Here is a 21,641-nt window from a genome sequence, read left to right on the forward strand (position 1 = left end):
TCTTTCATGACTCTGTGTATATTCTGAAAAGATTTCATATAAAATGTGAGTGTATATCCTGAGAAGCTTTCATGTAAAATATGGCTCTGACAGTATTCGGCGTTAAATGCAGTCGAAAGCTTTGACGTTAGGCAAAGTACTCAAATACGTACACGTCTTTGAGTACAAGTTCTACCTAAATGACAAGTCTTTACATAGAAATTTTATGATGTAAATATCCCAAAGAATTTACACAACATCAGCTATACCTTCCGCATTTTGTTGCCATAATATCGTTAGCTTTATAGCACTTGATAAACTGTGATTCAGCCGTAGTAGATGTTTATATTTAGTCGATTGCTCTTCGATGAATGCACGTGTTCTTAAACAAGAGTTTTTCCACGCGGTACAAAGAAGCACGCGACCCAGAAAAACGGCCGGTATAAAAAGCCAGTGGAAGTGTATCGATCGTTGTGACAGAAAAGGCTAATTATCCAGTCTCGTTTTTCAAAGATAATGCGAAGGAATTTGTTGCTTCTACAACTTTTCATTCATCAACTATTCTCTGTCCATACAATGTATTCGTATAAGCAGGTGGCATTTTTTGAGACATGACATTCGAGATGACACGAAGGTAAAGCAGACCTCACACGATGAGATTTATCTCGAATGAGGTCTCAGGTGGTACCTACGTGGTACCTATTCATAACTGAGGATTCTGCGAGAAAGATACAAGTCTAGTTTCGTTAATTTCCTGACTTTTCGTCGTCAGGGAACAATATGCAGTTTATTAAACATTTAATCAATACTCGAATTTAGCATAGAGGAGATAAAAACTTCTTTCAAAACATTTTTTTCATATTTCACTGCGTCAAAGCTATTGATTATGAATAGGTATCATGATATAGAGTTCACCTCGCATGATACCTCGTCTCGAGATAAATCTCATCATGTAGAGTATAGAATGTAGAGTTATAGCGTAGAATGTAGAATGTAGAGGCTATTTTAGATGAGTAATGCGCTGGTTCACTGATCGTTATACGGTGCTATATTATTCTACTTGTAGATGTGAAACATTCGGACAATACGCATAGCTATTTTCATGATTATGTCGAATCTATTAGAAATAATCAATCAGACTTACATTCCTTCCAAGTGCTTTTTGAGCGATAACTAGTACTCCTAATATTATTCCTGATAGCAATCGTTACCGTCCGTTGACGATATCAAGGATAGTATCTTTTATCAAACGGAAGCGATTTATCAACCGTTGGAAGCGGAAGGTATTTCCTATTTTCTAGTTTATTTTTCCGAATCGATTTTTGTATCTCGCAAGGGGAATGTTGTTTTATCTCTGTTGGTAAGGTAGATATCCATGAAGCTTTCTGAAGCGCGGACAACCTTCCTGCACTTTGCATTCGATTAATTCTGAGCGTAAACGATCCTAATTTCGAACATTCTACCTTACCGGTAGTTTTCAAGCTCGTTGAAGGTGAATTTCCGACCACTTGGCGCAACATAGTTGGGTTCTACAAAATTTTTAAACAAGATATCTCTGTTTGAAATATTTTTTAAAACTTAATAATTATGAAATATTATATTGTGTTACATTAACAATCATTGATCTGCAATATTCGTTTGAGTTATACATTTTTCTCCTGGATTTGTCCAAAACTAACGTCACCTATATGCCACTTAGAGTTTAATAAATTTGGGTTTAGCTTTAGGTTTTCAAATTTCAATCCACAATTGAAAACTTACAGTAAAGAATTCTTATGGTCGAATGGAACCTTCGAATACAATTTGAAATGTTCAGTGAAATTTCAAAGGTAAAATAATTTTATAGCAAATGAGCGTTAAAATGAATTTTTACAGTTTCATATTATACAATTTTAAACTTTGTTCATCTCTCCGTTCTAGAAACACATGGAAGATAAATAATAAATGATGAACCCAGTAATCAGGCTATTTCGAGTATATCTCAGTAGTGAGATTGTTATCAGCGACTGGCTTCCCTCTTGAGTATCGTGATGATGGTTCTTCACTCTGTATCTAGTTCCAAATTTCTTATCCTCCCATTTTAGCGAAAGTGGGGCTCTCAATGTACTTATCTTGGAGAGGGATTATCAAAGTCTTGAATGTTCACTTCAGTAAGACCCCGAGTAATAAGGATGAAATACGATGACATTGATCGTCCCACGATTTCATTTCGCTGAAAGCTAAAATATGTACGAGAATCATTTTCGAAATTTTTCTTCCACTCGAATATAAATAATTAACTTTCGTTTAGTTTCACCTAACAAAGTGTTTTTATATTTCAATGTGTAAATTCTCGTTTACAAGCCACTTTTATCCCTGGCTTGGCAAATTTTTACGAGAAAATTAAAATATATTTTTAAAACAAGAAACAATAATAAATTGTTGTTCTGTGCAAAGTTCAATTTTTAAAACGAAGTTTTAATATAAATGCAAATTTTTAATTCAGAAAATGAAACCAACTTGCGTCAATATTTACGATCAATATTTTTATATTAATGAAATCGTAGTGTTAGTCAACGTTGTGGAAGGATATGCACGAAATTTCTCACCCTCTGTGATAAAACATCTGCTGTTCAACAATTAGGAATACACCTCGATCAGAGTACAATATTATTGGAAAGTTTTAAAATTATTAGGAACGGTTGAATGTTTTTAACAAAATTTAATTCCATTCAATCGTGAATTGTATTAGAATACAGAATAGAATACAAAATATATATTTAATTACTGATTAATTTTATTAATTAAGATAATAAATTCTACTTTTTCAATTTTGCGGGAGAAAGGAAAGATTCTATTAAAACGATGTGATTGATTGGTTAATATATGTTTTATTTGGATTAATTATGTATCATAGGATGAATTTATTATTATTTGTGCAGGTTGGTAGGAAAATTGTCGTTTCTAAGTTGTATCGGTTAAGGAATTTCCAAGTAATATTGCACCTCGTTTCCCGTGATTTACTGAGAACGATTTCAGTTTCAAATTATCTTCATTATATTCCCATCTTTAATTCCGAGGAAACGGAAAGCCAGCAAAGTAATAACAAGTGAAACGAATTATTACAAATTGCAGAAACAAATGGAAACGAAATATTTCGGTTCGTAAAAGTATATCACAGGCAAACTGATAAATTTTTAAAAATGAAATTATATTTAAAATATAATATTACTTTTATGATTTGATAATACGAATCATATTTGACATTTACATTACAATGGAAAAGGAGAAGATAAATGGAATAATTTTCTATTCGTATGACACTCGCCTGTCGATTTCATCTTAATGTTACTGCCACTTACTACACTGCCGTGACTTTTGACCCATCAATTGTATTTTACTCGATGTTCGACTTCTCTTCCCTTCGAACGGCGTGAAGTAAATTTAAATCGTCTTATTGTGAAATATTTGACTGTTAAGTAACCAATAATGATATATTTGATCGATTTTGTTTAACCATTTCCAATTGTAAAAATTTCCAACGTATATACGATATATCACATTTTCAGTATCATCGCTTTCACAATGATCACTTTGCCACATTGTATTGCCGAATATTATCGCTATTGCCAATAACTCAATTTATTTGAAAATAATTTCCTTTTCAATATTAATCCTGAATAAAGTTTAACACTTTTGAGACGAGTGTTGCATCATGGTGAAAACCCTTACAAGATATAAGCAGTTCGCTGTAGAATTTCTACGCAATGGAATCCATTATCTTTCAGCTACATAAGGAAAGAAGCAAATAAAATTCTTTAAGCAGAAATTGCAAACTTGTCGCCATTAGCGAATTGCTAAATCTACATAGAGGTATTCGCGAGCATACATCCAATCTGCTCTTTCTATGCAATGGCAATGACGGCGAGACAACTTTTTCATTCCGCACAAAGTGATCTTTTCGAGTGTGATGAAAACGCGGAACCGATCCCGTCAGTCTTACGACAGTAAGAGTATTCAGAATCGTCAAGCACCGTTTCTCCAAGCGGTTGTACCCGCCGGATATAACTAGGGAAATGAGAACCAAGATCCATGTTCTGTGTTGCCCTTTGTGGAGTCCTGTGAATGTTCGACGGCAAACAGAAGATTGGTTCTGTTCCTTGTGCTGCTTTCCTTTTAATGGATGCTTTTTACGACATATCGTATAACTGGTTTCGTTACAGCGAATGCTTTATTCTATTTGCCTTCTGCTTGTCTAGAAATTTTTTATATATTCGAAATATTATTCATGATTCTTTGGTGGTACAAAGAGAAGAGAATCGAACAAAGAATTTGGGAAAACTGAAAAAAGTTCAATTGTTTGAAAGTATACGCCTGCAGTATCTTATTTTAGAAGCTACAAGCCATGGATCCAGCTACTGTCGCTTGTGGTTAGATGTACACAGATTTGTCCATCTCCCATGTCCATTTACTTTACGTTTTCCTCCGGAGTTCCTTCGCTTTCAACCAATATATTGGAAATTTTATTAAGGATATTTTATCAAGTGTCACTGAAATATTCAAAATGAAAGTGATACTTCTATAGTTCTAAAGTTTAACAGTAGAATTATCAGAATAGTTGAAATGATCAATTCGTAAAAATTGTACGGATTTACGACAACGGTGCACTTTTCTAACTTTGTCTGGGACTTTATTAACTTGAAAACACTGATACCGATTTTATCTGAATTCTTTCGCTACAAATTTTATACCTTAGTCTTCTTTAGATAGTCCTAGCGTTAAATTTCTAATATATCACTTCTTTCTTCAAAATTTGTTAAAATTATGATTCGATTGAAGTGCTGCAAAAAAATTCTTGCAGAGGTAGAACGCCGATTCTGCTCGTTACAATTTCTTTGAAGAGAAATCAAGTCGCAGCACTGTATTAATATTTCGTACTAATTAGTATAAAATGAAATACGTGAAACGTATTTACGTATTTTCACAATTGCTGCAATGAAGCAATTAAAACTTGCTTCATCATTTAATTGAATTTAAGAGGGAAGATATTGCGTTTAATTTAATTAATTTCTACGATTTCGTGGTTTCATGAAACAAAGAAAGCAATCATAACTGTTGCAAGCCATAAAAAATTGTCTCATAATTCCAGTTGAATTAACTGAAGTCGTAAAATAAACAGACCGCGCGTTCTTTCCAATATTAATTCGGAACAGACTAAACAATGCTTGATAAAAATATTTCACAATCAATTGGTCCAGATTCTTGGACGTTCTTTGATTTCGAAATCGATAACGTCGCGTATGAAACTTTGGATATGCTATCGCGGACGAAGAAAAAGTTAACTGTTCTTTTATAAAAGTAAAAGATGAAATTGATGATCCTTTGCTCTCTCAATTCTTACGAAAAAATGATCTTTAGAATTTTCTAGAATAATTTCTAAAACGTAAAATGTTGTTGTTAAATTATTGAAATATATTCGCCCATCGTTCAAAGCTGAGGTAGAGGTAGAACTTATGATTTGCATAAGCGAGATAACAGGGTCAGAAGATGATCAATGATATTTTCCTCTTCAATTTTACTTTCACGAAATGTTATAGTTACGGGATCAATGAGATTTGGTACCTTTGAGAATAGAAAAAACTTTGGAAGGTAATTTCAAAGTTCTGACAAGGGTCAAAGGAAATTACGAAAAATATCGAAATATTTTACCATTGTAAAAGAAGTAAAGGAAAGTGTATTCTGAATCTTTGCTTTTAGGTTTCTTTTAGCCGCTAAATATCCTAACGCGAATTGTTTATATTTTACATATTTATCTCCATTATTCGCGTTCTGTGTATTTTAGTGCGTTTAATTTTCCCATAAATTCCTAAACATTCGTTCTCTGAACATCGACGATGATCATTTCATTTTTTCCTCAAACTTAAACAATACGGTTGTGTGGAAAGATACTTAACGCCAGATCTACCGATAGTTAACACGGAGCTATTTCTACCAAAACCAGTGAAAATGACTGGTCTTTTAAAAATAAAAATAATAATAGAATATTTTTCTATTTGTTGATTTATTACTTTCTTACAGAAGGAATTCAGTGTCATGTAGTAGATTTTTGGTATTATTAATCCATCTGGGATCCCTAAACAAGGGTCGACACATTTATAAAATTGTAGAACCAGTCATTTTGACTGGTGTGGTGCCTCTAGCGTTAGTATCTAGCGCTCTAGCGATCGATCTGGAATTTTCCTGGATGAACTGATACCATCGTATTGGACGATACGCAGTAAAAATTTTAAAAACGTGTGGCAAGTTGTACAAAACGAGGAAGCTGGTTCGTTGGGTTTCGATAAACAGATTGCAGGACCCTTTTACACTTTGACAAGTACCAGTCATTTTGACTGGTATTGGTATAAGTAGCCTTGATACAAAATTATTTTCAATTTGAATACATAAAAAAGCACAATAAAATTCATTATATTATTCTTTTAGTTATCGTTGCGAGAGTCATTACATCATTGCGGAAAGGAAATATAACACGAAGTAGGAAGTTTGAAATAAAATTGTAAAACCAGGCAATTTGACTGGTGTGGTAGGTCTAGTGTTAAAGAACGCAACGGAGTTGAAAACGAATACGAGTTATAAAAAGATCTTCAATTTCACATTTCTATGTTGTAAAATAACAATACCTGTGATAATTTCATAAGCAGAAAAGTACAGGAATGCGACCAAAGGATTACGCCATGTCGCATAATACACTTCGTGACCGCTAAAAGCATGTCCCTACTACATTTTTACATTCTAGTCTTCTCCGTACGATCCCCATTTTTCCAATAATTAACGGACGTCTCTTTAAATCCAAACGTCAGCATTGTCCGCGTTGTCATTTCTCTTCCCCTTCGTTACATATTAAATCATTTCATCTTGCCAAGTTATCCTCTCCCATTACCTTTTACAACCGAAAGCAATAATTATTCTCAATGTCTGCCGCCGAAACGCTATAACGTTACGGGGTAATTCAGCGACAAAGGTTCATGCATAGAGAACGGTTGTACTTTCAGCCTCAAAGCACATCAATGGAAATCGAATTGAAACAACTGGTGAGAGCACGTTTGGCGAATACAGGCCGAAAACCTGGGTTTAGCTGTCGTAATTATGGTACACTGGCTCACAAAAGTATTATGTATATATTGTACTGTGCAAAATATTTTGAAATGTCATTAGCACAGATTAACGTGTAACGAGATACGACTGTCACTGTCATATCGGTAAAACTGGAAATTACGTTGAAAATGTGTGTATACAGAAGGCACGAAGTACTTGAACCTCTCAAAAATCAAACTGATTCGACTCTGTTATTTTTATGAATTTGTTAATTTCGTTGCGTAAGTACACGATTAATATTCGAACGTAAATGAACAAATAGTTCAGATCCATAGGTTCGTTCGTTGTAAGAAGATATCGAAAATAATTTCAAAAACGAAATATTCTGTACAACACACACAATATATTCATCAGAGTTCTCTAAAGGTGTTCGAGTATTTTCGTGAACTATACTCGATGCCTTTGCACGATCGATTCGTTTCATGACCAATTCACAGACTGTGTCAAGGGATCGCGTCATTCGAACGATATTATGAACTTTATCGAGCGATATAAAAACGCAGTCTAAAAAATCTAACGGGATAAAAACCGAAACGTTGACAAAGACCGACGTGCATACACAACGAGGGAACATTGGTGTGAAAAGAAACGGAAGGCAGAAAGGGAAAAACTGGGACAGAGACTGGCTTCGGTTATAGCACATTTTATCTCGGAGATATATGGCTTCGGCTCGAAAATTGTGCTGCTTTATAACTGTTATACGCTCCAATGCATTGTGTTGACGAATTACGCCGCTATGAGAGGAGAAACGTTTCTGCTGTGTACAATTTAATCAGACGAACGAGTTTGAGGGGAGAATTCCCTTGAAACAAGATTCTCGTATTTCTAAAATTCCTAAATCAGTTCATTGAAGCTGTGTTTACTTAACACTAGGACTAACAACCTATGACGTACAGTGAAATATTGGATTGTCTGATAAGTTCGGTCTTTTTCTTGCTGATACGTATTTCGAACGATGTTAATTGTTTGACGGTATAGAAGTACACGTATCTAAACTTTCTCGTAAAAGATAAGTTAATAAGAAAAGTTATTTCAAGTATGATGTATTCTCTTAAAAATATGTGAACGACAGAGAAAAAAATCTAATATCGATCATTTCGATTGTTTTCGTAGATGAAATCAATGTTTAACCTTTGAATTTCTTGTGGAATATTTTTCACGAATTTTTTAGGGACATGTTATTTTAGTATACATAATTCTTTCTCAGAGAATGTTTCCATCTTTCGCTTTTTCGAACAGATCCAGAGGGAACAAATAAGAAATCATAAAGTCTGGTCGCGTATATGCATATATAATTGTCCATGCTCTTCCTTTGGTACCAAACTGTTTCGATAACAAGATTATTCGATATCGAACAGTTCTAGGAAGAGCAACTCATTAGGATTTCGTTGTTTCGATATCGCGGTTTTCGCAGTGTATTTCTGTGAATTATTATAAAATTTCAATATCTTAAAGTCACAATTTCAAGCACATATATATTGTACGAATTAAAATAAAATTAATTAAAATGCAATTTTCCAAGTATAAACGAATGCATAATTTTATTAACAAAGTAAAAGATTATTCAAACAAAATGTAAATGTCGAAGGTAAGTACATAGCTTTCTGCCAACTATTCTTGTACTTAATAAAGCATGCTGCATTAGCAATTAATTACACGTAGGATATTTTGTAATTCTCTGAAGCAGCATTTTGGACTAAAAATTTCTCTCAAAGGATGATACCATAGGAAGATAACACACCATAAATAAAAAATGTATGTTCTTTTATAAATATCTTTCTATCGAGGCAAGATAGAACTTGGAAACAGAAGATAAGTTACTCGTAATTAACAATTATCTTTCTGTTTGTTTCTTTTTAAATGTGAATTCGATGCGAAAATGAATATGTGTATTTCTGATATGATTTCGAAAAGCTCCACCTGTGGATTTGCAAACGAGGAATACGAAGGAAATGACAGCTACGTATGTCAACACGTTGATCTATAAATATGCATTACCTCGTTATTCTAAAAAGGAATACGCCTGACGGACAAGTTCCATGCTTATTAATTCTGTTTGTACTTCGAAATTGAATTTTATCTGCCGTGATATGTAATTCTTTTGTGAAAATATTTTTATATGTATGTATTAAACATTGTTTTATGAAAAATCCTTTTTCATACGATGTCTCGAAATTCTATAGTGTTTAAATGATAAAATTTACAACGCAATTGTAAAATCGGAGTTACAAATTGTTGATTAAGGTACGTAAAAACAACGAAAAAACGCGGGGGTAGATAAAGTTATTGAAATTAAAAGAGAGATCATTATTTTATTATTTTTATTTGCCGGTAAATCAGAATTTATTTTCGTATTGTAGCAGTCTGTGATCATTTTCAGGCTACACATCGCTTTCGGTAACAATGCAGCTCAAATTTTTTCTTCGTATTTCACCATCCTAATAATGTTACTCTGCTGAATGTCTTTGTAATTACGAAAAGCTTGCACGCGGTATTGTTCTGGATTTATTATTTTACACTGAAAATTCGAGTCTCGGAATATTATTAAAAAATATCTAAACGTTGAATGTAAAGCTTAAAATGTGACAATAGAATTAAAAGATGCGTTGAGAGAAGATAAAGGTAACAAATTTAAAAATTTTAGGAAATTTAAATATGATAGAAATCTGCTTCTTCTATAAATATCCCGGCAATCTTCTCGAATATTTGGTCAGAAATGTTCAAAAAGCACCAGAAGTTTGGTCAATAAAACCTCAACAGAGTAACGAATGCTAGGGAAATAGGGCAGATCTTCACGAAAACTCGATACAGATATCGAATTTGTTTCGTAAAATACAAAAGCTATACAAAACATAATTTTTTTTTTCTAGATTTTTAAAATTCTCGCAATTTTATTTTCCAAGCAGGTGAATATTCCGTATGTTTGACAGATCGAATAAATTCGATATAAATATGTGAAATAAAATATAATACACACGAATGCATTCGATCAGATATTAAAATATACTTTTCAGCTACGAATAGAATTCAAAGACTCTTTGTATCCAGACAGAATTCTTTGCATTTTTGCACAATAGCAGCAAACGGATGAGCCGTTTTCAAAGACAAATCCGATAAAAACTTCATACAACGTTGCTTCGATACATAAGGAATTACGTATTGTACCGGAAAAAGTTAGCGTTGTTTGCCTAATTTAAACAGTAAACTGTCAAGTCAAACATGTATTTTAATTAACAGTGTGAATATTAATAATAACTTATATCGCTTTAACGAACCTTTTTTGCTAAATAATTTTTCGAGATAATTTCATTTATTAAATTCTATTGTTAAAACTCGTACATTTGCGCTTTCTTTCAATGGATCTTTTCTCTGAAGAATTTTTGAAGATAATTATATTTATTCGATCAATGATTCCAAACTTTTGATCGGTACTGTGTCTAGAATGGAAGATAATAATTTCGCGATGCCCAAAAAGGAAAAATGAAAGCGAGGCAAGATCACGTTGTTAGAAAGTGATGCGGAAAGTTTCCCAAGGGAAGAAGAACGAAGAGCGATTGAGAAAGTAACTTCTGCTAATTTGGGGCCGGGGAACAACTACAAAGACGAAAATTCATTGTACATCGAACATACCAAGTAGCCGCAGGAAGTAACGAAATGAATAGAAACAGACCTCATTGCTAAATTTACTGCGTTAACGTCGTTGAAGATAATTATGCGAATAAGTCGAGTCATTTTCTATAGCCATGTTCCACGGTCCTAATATTTATATAATTACGCTTTTACATCTTGATAATATTCAACATTTGCTTGTAATATATATTTGTGAAATTGGCATGAGATAGGTCAAGAATACTAGGTGTTTCATTGTTTCAGAAAATGAAATGAGAATTAAAGGGAAGTAAAAAAAAAAACGAACAAACAAACAAAACAACGGAAGAGTAGTGATTTTTGAAAATAAAACGACTTATTGACGATCGTAAAAATGCTTAATAAAAAGAAAACGTTCTCAAAAGTTCATTATTTGCATTCATAAATTATAAATCAACGCGTCGTTTATTTCACATTTCCGTTATTGATGCATCACATATGTCTTTCGATATTCCTTTTTGTTTTCTTATATTTTTATTACGTCCAAGTTCAACTTATAATTCTTTGGAACAGTCGAGTACGAAGTAATAAAACTGTTTCTAATTCAGCTTAGACGTTGCATCGCATTTGGGCTTCTCGAGTTAACAAATTGGGGAAAATTTGTGTCCCTTTCACATTTCTAGAAACATGCATATCGTATAGACGTCATATGAAGTCTTGTTGACGAACTCTTTTCTAATTCGAGTAAAATGTAGCCGTGAAATTATAGAAACTGGTAAAAGGGGCGCGAAAGTGGGAAACCACGAAGTGAAGTTTAAGGGGAATTCGATTCACACTTTGACTGAGTTTTCAAAGTCGATCGAGATTCAGGCTGTTAAAGAGAGGAGTTTCTGATTCTTCTCAATTGGTACAAAAGAAAATTGGCCAACGTGGAACCTATCGTAGAACGAAAGAGTGTAAAACAAAAATAGAAACTGAAGGAGATCTTTACAATTTTATGCAAATTGTTCTTCCTATTTTATATTAATATTTATAAAATAATTCGAAGTGCTTTTTCTTATACGCGAGTTAGTCGATTAGCTGAAAAATCCGATTATTCAAACAGCGTGTATCACGATTAATTAGAATAAACGAAGTTCTACTAATAATCTACTGTTAACACGTTTCTTTTCTCTTAAATACAACTAATATATTTCTAGATAGATTCTTTTATTTACATCAATATTTTATCAAGGCATTTCTCTCTTCGTTGCTTACGTTCTGAACGCTTTTAAATGTAAAGTTTTATTATATTTTACACTAAAAGGAACGATGTCAGGAATTATATACGTGGATTAAACATATTCTACTTCGATCGATAAGCTCTATGAATGCTTAAAATCGTAGATCCTCTAACTATTATATGTCTGTATAGGTGTATGCATGAATACGCGAGTGAAGATGATAAATCCGAGATGGAGAATGTGAATTTGTGAATGTGAGAAAAGCACGAATCAAACGAAACGAGTAACAAAAAATGAAGCAACTGTGCTGTGTACGTATATACATACACATTTACATACGTTGCACGAGTGTTCGAGGCGGAAAAAGAGAACGAGTAGGGATTAAAAAATTAATAAAAAGGAAGGAAATTCAAAGGAAAGTGGACGTTTCTGTTGGTGGATTAGTGAGACGATGTGAAAATGCCTTCTGAAGTGAAGAGATACGTTGTTGCAAATTTTTGTGAAACGATAATTGAAATAGAAATGGAAAACGGAATTGAGAAAGCATGCCACCTGTGGTTTCAATGAAATTTACTTTATAATACTTCCAAGTACATTAAATGTATCGTGTCATAAAATGTTATAGTGTATAACATTAATAACTTATGAAAATATTAATTAGCAAGATACGATACGATGCAACTAATTTAACAGAAATTACAAAAATTTTTATTAAATATTTAAGATATAATCGGATACCATACGGTTAATTAATTATTTATATAACTGATTTTTCAGTGTTCGTTGAATTATGAGATAATTATGCTAGAGACAATTTTAATGGATCTGTTAGGAAGCACGTATTATTCTCATAAAGTACGATTTATGTGCGTTAAATATTATAGCCGTGATACAATTTCCATTTATATTGATGTAGCAAAGGTTACGTCAAAATGCACTTACTTCTGCATATTTTAACATTTATTATGAACGGTGCCAATCAACCATACTGAACAATCAATTTTTCTTCAACCACATGGAAAATAGCATGTACATCGCCTCGCAATTACATGAAAGCTTCGTTTGTGTTGTATTAAAAATACGAGAATAATACTAATAAGTAGCATAAAAAATCACATGTTTTGTCTTCGTATCATACAAAGGAACAATATAACATATGAAATTTGAATTGTTTATTTAGAAGTTTGCCAGTGTTAAATTAAAATTCAATACGTGACAGATTGAAATGTTAACAGATCTCAAACGTTATTATTAGAAAAATCTTCTCTGTCATATTTATAACTTGACGATCAAACAATCTGAGGATAATGAACAATATAAATAAAGAAATTTCTCCATAGTGTTGACACTTCGTATCATACAAACGAATAATATAACATATGAGATTTGAATTGTTTATTTAGAAGTTTGCCAGTGTTACATTAAAATTCAATACGTGACAGATAGAAATGTTAACAGATCTCAAACGTCATTATTAGAAAAATCTTCTCTGTCATATTTATAACTTGACGACCAAACAATCTGAGGATAATGAACAATATAAATAAAGAAATTTCTCCATAGTGTTTGACACTTACAGATGCCAACTGAAAATAAATTTTATCACGTCGTAGTATTCTACGATAGCTGTATTAAAGGATAAAATCATCCTGAGTCTTCTATTCGTAATTCTTTAACTAAATTACATTCTGTCAAAGATAAGCAAGTATCCATATATTTTTCAGTGCTAGCGTATATAGCGAGAGTAACAGAGCAATGTGATGAAAATTCAGAACAAAAGAGTAATATGTGGAACTTGTTTCGAAGATGAAAAACCTCGTACAGCTTCGGAAGGACTATAACAGAAGCCGTTTCAGAGTTGAAATGAAACGCGCTCAAAATGATCGCGAAAATGAAAGGTGACACATTGTGTAACGTTGGGCAAACTTTTAATAAACACGAATTAAGAGAGAAAAAGAGAAAAGTCGGGAACGATAGGAAAGGAAGAAAACGGAAAGGAAGCGAGCGGCATGTAAGTAGATATGCGAGGTGAAGCAAGAATAACAGATCGTGGCGGGTGATTGTTTTGGGGCGTCTGCGCCTGGTTGTGCGAGAGAGGACCACCGAGCGACCAGCAGGAGGCGTCTAAGCCCTCGGGATGCCAGTCGATTCCGAGCCGCCGCGCGGTTGAGATGCGAGCCATCGTGCTCCTAAAACCTCCGTATCATCGTAACCTCGTGCACTTCTTATCTCTCCTCGATCGTCCATTTTATCCTCGAGCTTCCCATTCGCCACCTGAATCATCCTTATCCTCTCATTTCCTCCGTTTTCTCCGATAACGCGCTCGCAATCGGGTAAAAATTATCGCGTAACATAAAAAAGATAATAATCGCACACGCGAATCGACGTTTTTTCTTGGAGCGTTTATTTTCACGGTGTAACTTTCCTCAGAGGAGTTTCCGGAGGGTCTCCTCGGTGATTAGGTGATTCTAAAACAAGGTTACAAGAAGATTCGCACAATTGAGAAGGAAAAGATCAGACTAATGGCCGTGAACTCGTCAGATCAGGTGTTCTCCGTGTTTTCCGGAAATATCTTCGGATTTGGTCGTCGTTGGCTTCAAGGTATCCCGAGGGATTAGAATAACGAGAAAAGTAAACCAGCATCCGAGAACAAACAAGAATATCTTCCGGGATCAGTCGGTGCACGGTCGCTCGTTACGCCGTTGTTGAATTAGGATCGAAACGGTGACGACAAACGGAATAATTTCCCTGACGCGAAGTATCTTCGAACGTGACACGGCACATCTACGAAAATTCGAATCGCCGTGAAACGCGGGAAAGTTTGCAGCAACGAGGGCAGAAAGAAAGGAGAACTCGTGATCAGTATTTCGAGTTTGTTGCATGTGCGAACTTGGCGCCACCTATCCCGCGCTATACTTATAACGCGTATAACGTATCTAGGTACAGCATCGTATATATTAGCCGTGTCTCTGAACACATCCCCGGAACGGTTCAATCGCTGTTCTTTTCAAGGGACGACATTTCAATCTGGATCGTGGCGTTGTTCGATAAATTTTCGGATGGCCATACAGACGCTGATCTCGACGATACGAGCTCCACTGGCATCGCTCTAATTCATTTATTTTAATTAGAGTTTTTTAATTGACTACATCGAGACCCGCCAAGGTGATACAAAGAGACGGACAATCCCCTAGGAAATGAAATCGAGCATCGATGCGATCCGACACTCGTCTAGAATGTAACACGCCTATACTCATCAGAGAATAACGAGAAAAACAAGTGCATATGTGTATACATACGCACACGATCTATACAAGTATAATTTTGTATTTATCTATATTTAGAATATAGTTGTTAAGTATAATTAAAATTAAGATAAAGAGGGTGAACACGAGTAATCCTCTTGAAGATGCTTATGGTAGCAAAGCTTTAATCGAAAGTAGACGAATCCTTTTTGAAAGGGTGGTAGAGAGAGACTAGAATTCATCGAGAAATCAATTAATCTGGCGCGCGTATAACGATCGATTTTATGCCAGTGAAACAGGGCACAACGCCAGTTTTGTCCCCTGACGACGATTCAATCCCGCTCTGACATTACGACGTCATTGGCTCACTATAGTGCCCAATTACGAATGCATCTGTCCAGGACGAAGTCATTTTTATAGCAGTTTCATGGTAATTGGTTTAATCTGTTTGGTTTCCCATAGTAAACGAAGACGATTCGTGATATTCTGCCTGGAAACATTTCCATTTCCAACTATTTGCAAAGATCACATATATTATTCTTCAGATATTTTTGTCAATAGCAGGCAGAACACTCGAATTAGTTAAATGTGTTTCGTTATACTTTGTTTCCATGAAAATTTCATTTCGTTGTATTGCATTTCTGGCCTCGGCATATGGAACGTTAAATTTACAGGCATTCTCGTAAATATTATATGAGTTTTTATATAACGTTTCGTGAAGATACGATAATTCTTTGGAAAAATGTTGTCGGAAATACCTTGAGCTGAAAGGCGTTCCCAAGGATATTATACCTTTAGCTATTAATACATTCTCGCATTAACGTACCGGAAATTCGAACAGTAAACTTAATGAGAATAGCACGAGAAATTTTTACGGAAATTCGACCCAGTCTTCGGCAAATATTCCGCCCGATGATACTCGCATGCGCAAACCAATCATGCTTCGGCTCTGCTCCGCATAAGAAATGCGTTAATACGCCTATAAACTAAATCCTTAAAAAATTGCGACGATGAAACTTGTAAATCGGATTGACATTTGTAAATTACGTTGACCGCGTGTTCTTTTTATCTAGGAAAGCTTGCGACGGGCTTTTATTCACAATCTTTCTCTCTATCTATCTATCTATCTATCTTTTATCCATTATAGAACCGCGTACATTATTTTCTTCGTGCAGATTCAATCTGCTTCAATAAAAAAATATATTTCGATTCATAATCGTAAAAAGAAGAGAAAATGGCCAAGAAGGTTTTAAATAATCTGTTGAATGGACAAATGCTTTTTCCTTGGATAGTTTCCAGAAATAGTCTCGCAGGAAGATCGTGAAGATAAGATGATTCTGCAATAAAAATTTAGAAATATTCGCGGGTGTTGTATCGTCGTTGTCCTGTCGTTCAGCTTTCGAAAGGCAAGAATATACGCTAGATAGACAAGCGATCGATAGATTTTTCTGCTATCAACTTTCAGAATCGGATTATGAATTTGATTTCGTTTGGACTGTCCGGGGAAATCAGACACGGTCCCTTAAGCAATTCAGGGATGCATGTATTCGCGAAACGAAAAAGCACGAGACATCAACCCTACGCACGAACGATAATTAACGATACAGATCATGCGTAAATACGATTTACACGAACTGACGTAAACTGACAAATTGAAAATCTTCCAGTTGATAAATTCAAATATATAACTTCGTTTACAAAACCAATTGTAAATTGTTGTAGCAATTTGTCCCGTATCTATCGGTATATTGTTTGCTCTATTGTTTGGCGTAGTTATTGCAAATATGCGAAAAACATTCTGTTCTTTCGCGTTCGAATCGATTTTTAATCGCACGGAATTTTTGCCGAGACGTGACGAGTGCTTTTTTTAATTTTGTACTGTCAAACGATGAACTGTTGGAACGAACAGGCATCCATTGAGATTTTTTCTTTTTTACATTCCAAATAACACGTGATTCGCAATTTGACCTGTATAGATTTTCTTGTCGCACTAATCTCCCCTCATGGACGAACTGCGATTTTTCTCCACAGTGTAGTACTTTAATATAGCATCTTTTTGCAAGTTTGTAATTTTTATTCGATTTGACGTTATTGGAATAAATCAAGCTTTTCCATTTCCTTTGATACGAAATTTTGTGTTAAATAAGATGCTTTTTCTTTAATTTCTAGTGCAATTTACAATTATTTTATTCGAGTTTTATTTCGCATTCTTGTTAGCACTCGTACGTGCATAACGAACTCAACAGGTGGAACGAAGTACACGAAAGTTGCGATCGAAAAGCTCTCTGAATGAATTTCCTATTCTCCATTAGAATTATATCTCAATTAAACTATATCTGTTCTCAGAAAACTATAAAGTGAATCTAAAACTATTTTCAACGATTTAGGAAAGACATTTTCAACTTGAAACTCGTGTTCCTGCTTACGTTAGCGTAGACGCGTTATTTACAGTGCGTGTCACTGTGAGAAATAACGTAATTTCGGTGAAACATTTTATAATATGCAGATTTGAGAAATGTTGTAGTAAGTCGGGAAAATATTCTCGAAAGAACGCGCATAAGACAGAATTACTATCGCAACACGAATCTCGTTGGCAAAAGTTACTTACGTCACTTTCAACTGCATCTACAGTGTCTCATTCGCGACTTCTACAGGATAGAACGCTTTCTCAGAAAATCCAGTCTTTTTGCGACGATCAAAAGTATTGAAATATTCTATTTGTGCTCATATCATCGAATGGGCGACATGGAATTAAGGGGAAAGAGTAGCAGACTGACTTTTTTAAATTAAAAATATCTCGAAACGAAGGTCTGTACAGTACTTCCACTTACTTTTTGAAATCAGAATCTGATAAAGAAAGGTGAAATACAAAGATGATACTCGCTTTTCCTTTTACGTTCTAAAAAGTTTTTTCCTCCGTTTAAACTTGAAATTGTGAATTAAATTTCCTTCTAAATTTCGGAGAAAAATTTATTTTATTAAAAACGAAGAGGATATGTGACTGGTTTATAACTCTCGGTCGTTTCCCAACGTTAAGCAGAATATGAAAAAAATCTTGTTACAACGCGTGATTTCTTGTTTCATTTTTACATTAAACATTTCCTGGAAACGTAAAAATTTCAGGATCACGGTAGAGTTAAATACATTTCTTAAATAAAGTTAAAATTTATCATATAGGGAAGAAGTTTCAAATTCTCTGGAAAATTCTCTATCATTTGACATTTCATTCGTGAGAATGAATGTTCCATGAACAATCTCCAGCGTACACCCTTGTTATTTCTCTGAACGACAATAATTCTGACGCAAGGCAGATCAATCATACGATTTATCAGCGTCCAATTCGTGAGTATCGTGGTACAGATGAAAATTGACACGCGAGGACATACGATCTCTGGTTTCTCCTTTCTAGTTGAAAAACGCGTATCCCGCGTGATTCGACTCTGATGAAATGGATTTTACCACGGATCGTTACTACGGCTAGCATCAAATTGAATTCGCATCGTTGCCGGGGTTAATTAAAGCCTCTGTTCGTAATTAATTAGACTTGGTAGGTGGCGATTCGTTTCCTTTCGTGTAAACACATCAGCCTTCGAAAATCCTCAAACTCGCGTTGGTTCTTCTCAATAAACAAGATTAAAGGCAGAAACGGCTGTGAAAAATATACGCCAAACGTGTCTTTCTCCTCTACACTCTTTTCTGTTACCTGAATATTAAATTCCTAGTCTATATCGATCTTACGTATCACGTTCGTCGTGAAGATAGTTTTTGTTATTTCTGTATTTAAAGGTAGGATCACAACAGCTATTATTTTACTCTTTGGATAAATCTATCACACTGTTCTGAGTTATTTAGCTTTTATTTTATTTCAGTCTTTATTTAGCTTTTCAGTACTTAAACTCGCCCCGCTCGACAGTTTTATATCCTTTGGTTAAGTATATTATCACGTCAGCGTTTATTATATGTTCGATAAAGAGCCTTTATGATATTCGACACTGAATTATCAATCGCGCACCTCTCTTTTTGTTATTTTTTAGATCATCTTCTGCGCTTCTCAATATTATTACTATTAATAATGTTTTCAATAAAATAATAACTAATTATTGAACCTGGGCCCATAAACTGTCGTTATTTCTGTATTTAGAGGTAGGAAGGGTCACAATAGCTATTATTTTATTCTCTGGATAAATCCATCACACCGTTCCGAGCTGAAAAACCTTTATTGCACTTTCTTACGTGGGCTAGGAATAAAAGCAAAAGAATATCTTAAACCTATCGATTAAATCTAGAACTATCTTCTAGTTACTATTTATTGTAACTAACGCATCTGCATATGGATGGCGAGCGCGAACTCGCGTTGTTATTTTCAATAGTTTTATTCTTGGAAAAAGTTGCCTCTTCCCCATTTTACAGACCGAGATTTGTGTAGGATGTCGGAGAAAATGTCAGAAAGTTTGAGGGTGCGTAATACGCACGTTGATTGTGTGATAACATGTAAGGGAATATTTCGTTAACTCGCGTGATACAACGAAGAGTTGTTTCGTGATTCGTGAGTATACAATGACTCATGAAATTGTTTAAGCATGCAATCAATTATACAGATATTTTCTGAATGTAGTATGTATGTTGTATGAAGCATTTTGCAATTACATTAGCATCGTAATGAGATATGTCAATCATAGTCAATTCGGTGAAATTTGAGACAAATCTGAAAATGTATATAGAAGTTAGAAGACATTTATTGCAAACACACGGACATGATAGGGATCGTTAAATTATTTAAATAATCAATTAGCACTAATTACGTGTTTCAGACCACTGTTCATGCCGCAAACTACTTTTTTATTAAACATATATTTGTGGCAACTGGCTTTCGACTTTTATATACATTTTCAAATTTTGTGTTTCAAATTCTACCGATATAACCGTGATAATCGCGTCTCATTACATCGCTAACAAAGTTTCAACGGGTTTCGTACAATACGCATAATTTATTCGTCAAAAGTTTCACGTTCGATAATAATAAATAATAACGAAACGTTTGATTGCATTTGTTCGTTCTTACTGATTTCTAAAATAAAAAGTGTGTATCAGCATAAAATTTCATCCGCAATGGTATTACTTTTCTTTGATGATAGCTTCTAAGAGTCAAAGAACGCCTAATAAATTTTTTACCCGTCAGACAATTCAACCGTCTCGACAAATTAAATAAATGATCAGGTCCAAACTTTAGGCCTATTCGCCACTGTAACATGATTTTCGTACATCTCTTCATAGCAAACAGCCCCTTTGTCTTCTCCCTTATGAAAATATGTTCCATTCGTTTATTTGACATAATAGCGTTCACCCCTCAATGACCCTACCCGGCCAATACTCGTAACCAGTACTTTTACTACGAGTAACGGGCGTGTCATCGTGAAACAGACGGACTTTCCCAGCCTGTTTCGAGAAACTGTTCTAAGCAAAAAAATGTGACTTAATTTATGAGTAATGTCGTCTTGTTTATGAAATATACTGTAGAACGTTTATGGATACACCTTACTTATAATTAGACTGTATATTTTGTTACGTTTTATATTTGTTTATCAATCTTAGACTAACGTTAATCGCACAGATATTATCAAGATGGCCATATGTGTCTATAAAAATAAATAGCCGTTTGATTACGTTCACTACGTCTACTAAATGTCGGATTAATGTGTTAATCTGTTGGATCGTTCATAGTTTCTTTTTGCTTTGTAACACATGAAAGCTATTTCCGTGATCAGAATTGACTTAGGGAGCACAGTTAACATCGATAATAGCCATGTTTTACGCAAGAATGCTTTATCGTTAGAAGCAACAAGCATTTCAGAGTCGGGCTGATTTAATCAGAACGAGGATTTCAGTTCCGAACACGGTATACGTATTCGGTAATACGAATTAAATAATTCCCTTTGTATCGCGATAACGGAATAATGATAATTCGAAGTTAATGACGTTTATTGGCTCCATGTACACCAACGGAGATTTGTTTGTTTAATCGAGTTGAAATGGTAAATGGCATACAGTGGCGGGTATGTAACTACGGACACAATGCACAACCTTTGTATTAAATTAAATTAATTTAGTCTGTAATTAGTTCTCGAAATGAAAATTTGCGAAAGTATGTTCCATACTTGCGATGCTTAAAAGTATGAGAAATATATTTTTAAGTATTCTTCTGGAAATTTGTTTTTTCTTTTTTATTTACTTTCTCTGCTGGAAATTTGCAATCAATTCTCTTAGAGACCTCGGAAAAGAACGATTTTTTTACTGGAATAAGCAATCACATCGGTGGCTGTAACACGATTATTTGATTAACGACGAACCGAGACACGACAGGTGTTTCACGAGGAACGAATTTCTAGAATCGAAGTAATCAACAATCACGCGAAATTAAACGGATCTTTTAAATTCAGTTGCGGCGGAAGTTCGACTCCGATATCGAATGACT

At 34.3% G+C, this 21,641-nt stretch overlaps 1 protein-coding gene across 11 annotated transcripts in view; it reads left to right on the forward strand.

The window, feature by feature from the left end:
- The window catches only part of LOC122568223 (potassium channel subfamily T member 2), a 203,790-nt gene that overhangs the window by 29,860 nt on the left and 152,289 nt on the right, over window positions 1–21,641 (forward strand). For 3 of the 11 annotated variants that reach the window (XM_043727712.1, XM_043727715.1, XM_043727716.1), the window contains exon 1: window positions 14,092–14,525. The exons of 2 other annotated variants lie outside the window; for them this stretch is intronic. In XM_043727712.1, the coding sequence (XP_043583647.1) occupies window positions 14,447–14,525 (79 nt within the window). In that variant the 5' untranslated portion in view covers window positions 14,092–14,446. Of the gene's footprint in view, window positions 1–14,091; window positions 14,526–15,509; window positions 15,600–21,641 lie in introns of those variants that run through there. 6 more of the 11 variants (XM_043727713.1, XM_043727714.1, XM_043727720.1 and 3 more) reach the window with 3 other exon arrangements.

This window comes from Bombus pyrosoma, linkage group LG6, assembly GCF_014825855.1.
Source record: "Bombus pyrosoma isolate SC7728 linkage group LG6, ASM1482585v1, whole genome shotgun sequence".
In the NCBI taxonomy this organism is placed as follows: Eukaryota; Metazoa; Arthropoda; class Insecta; order Hymenoptera; family Apidae; genus Bombus; species Bombus pyrosoma.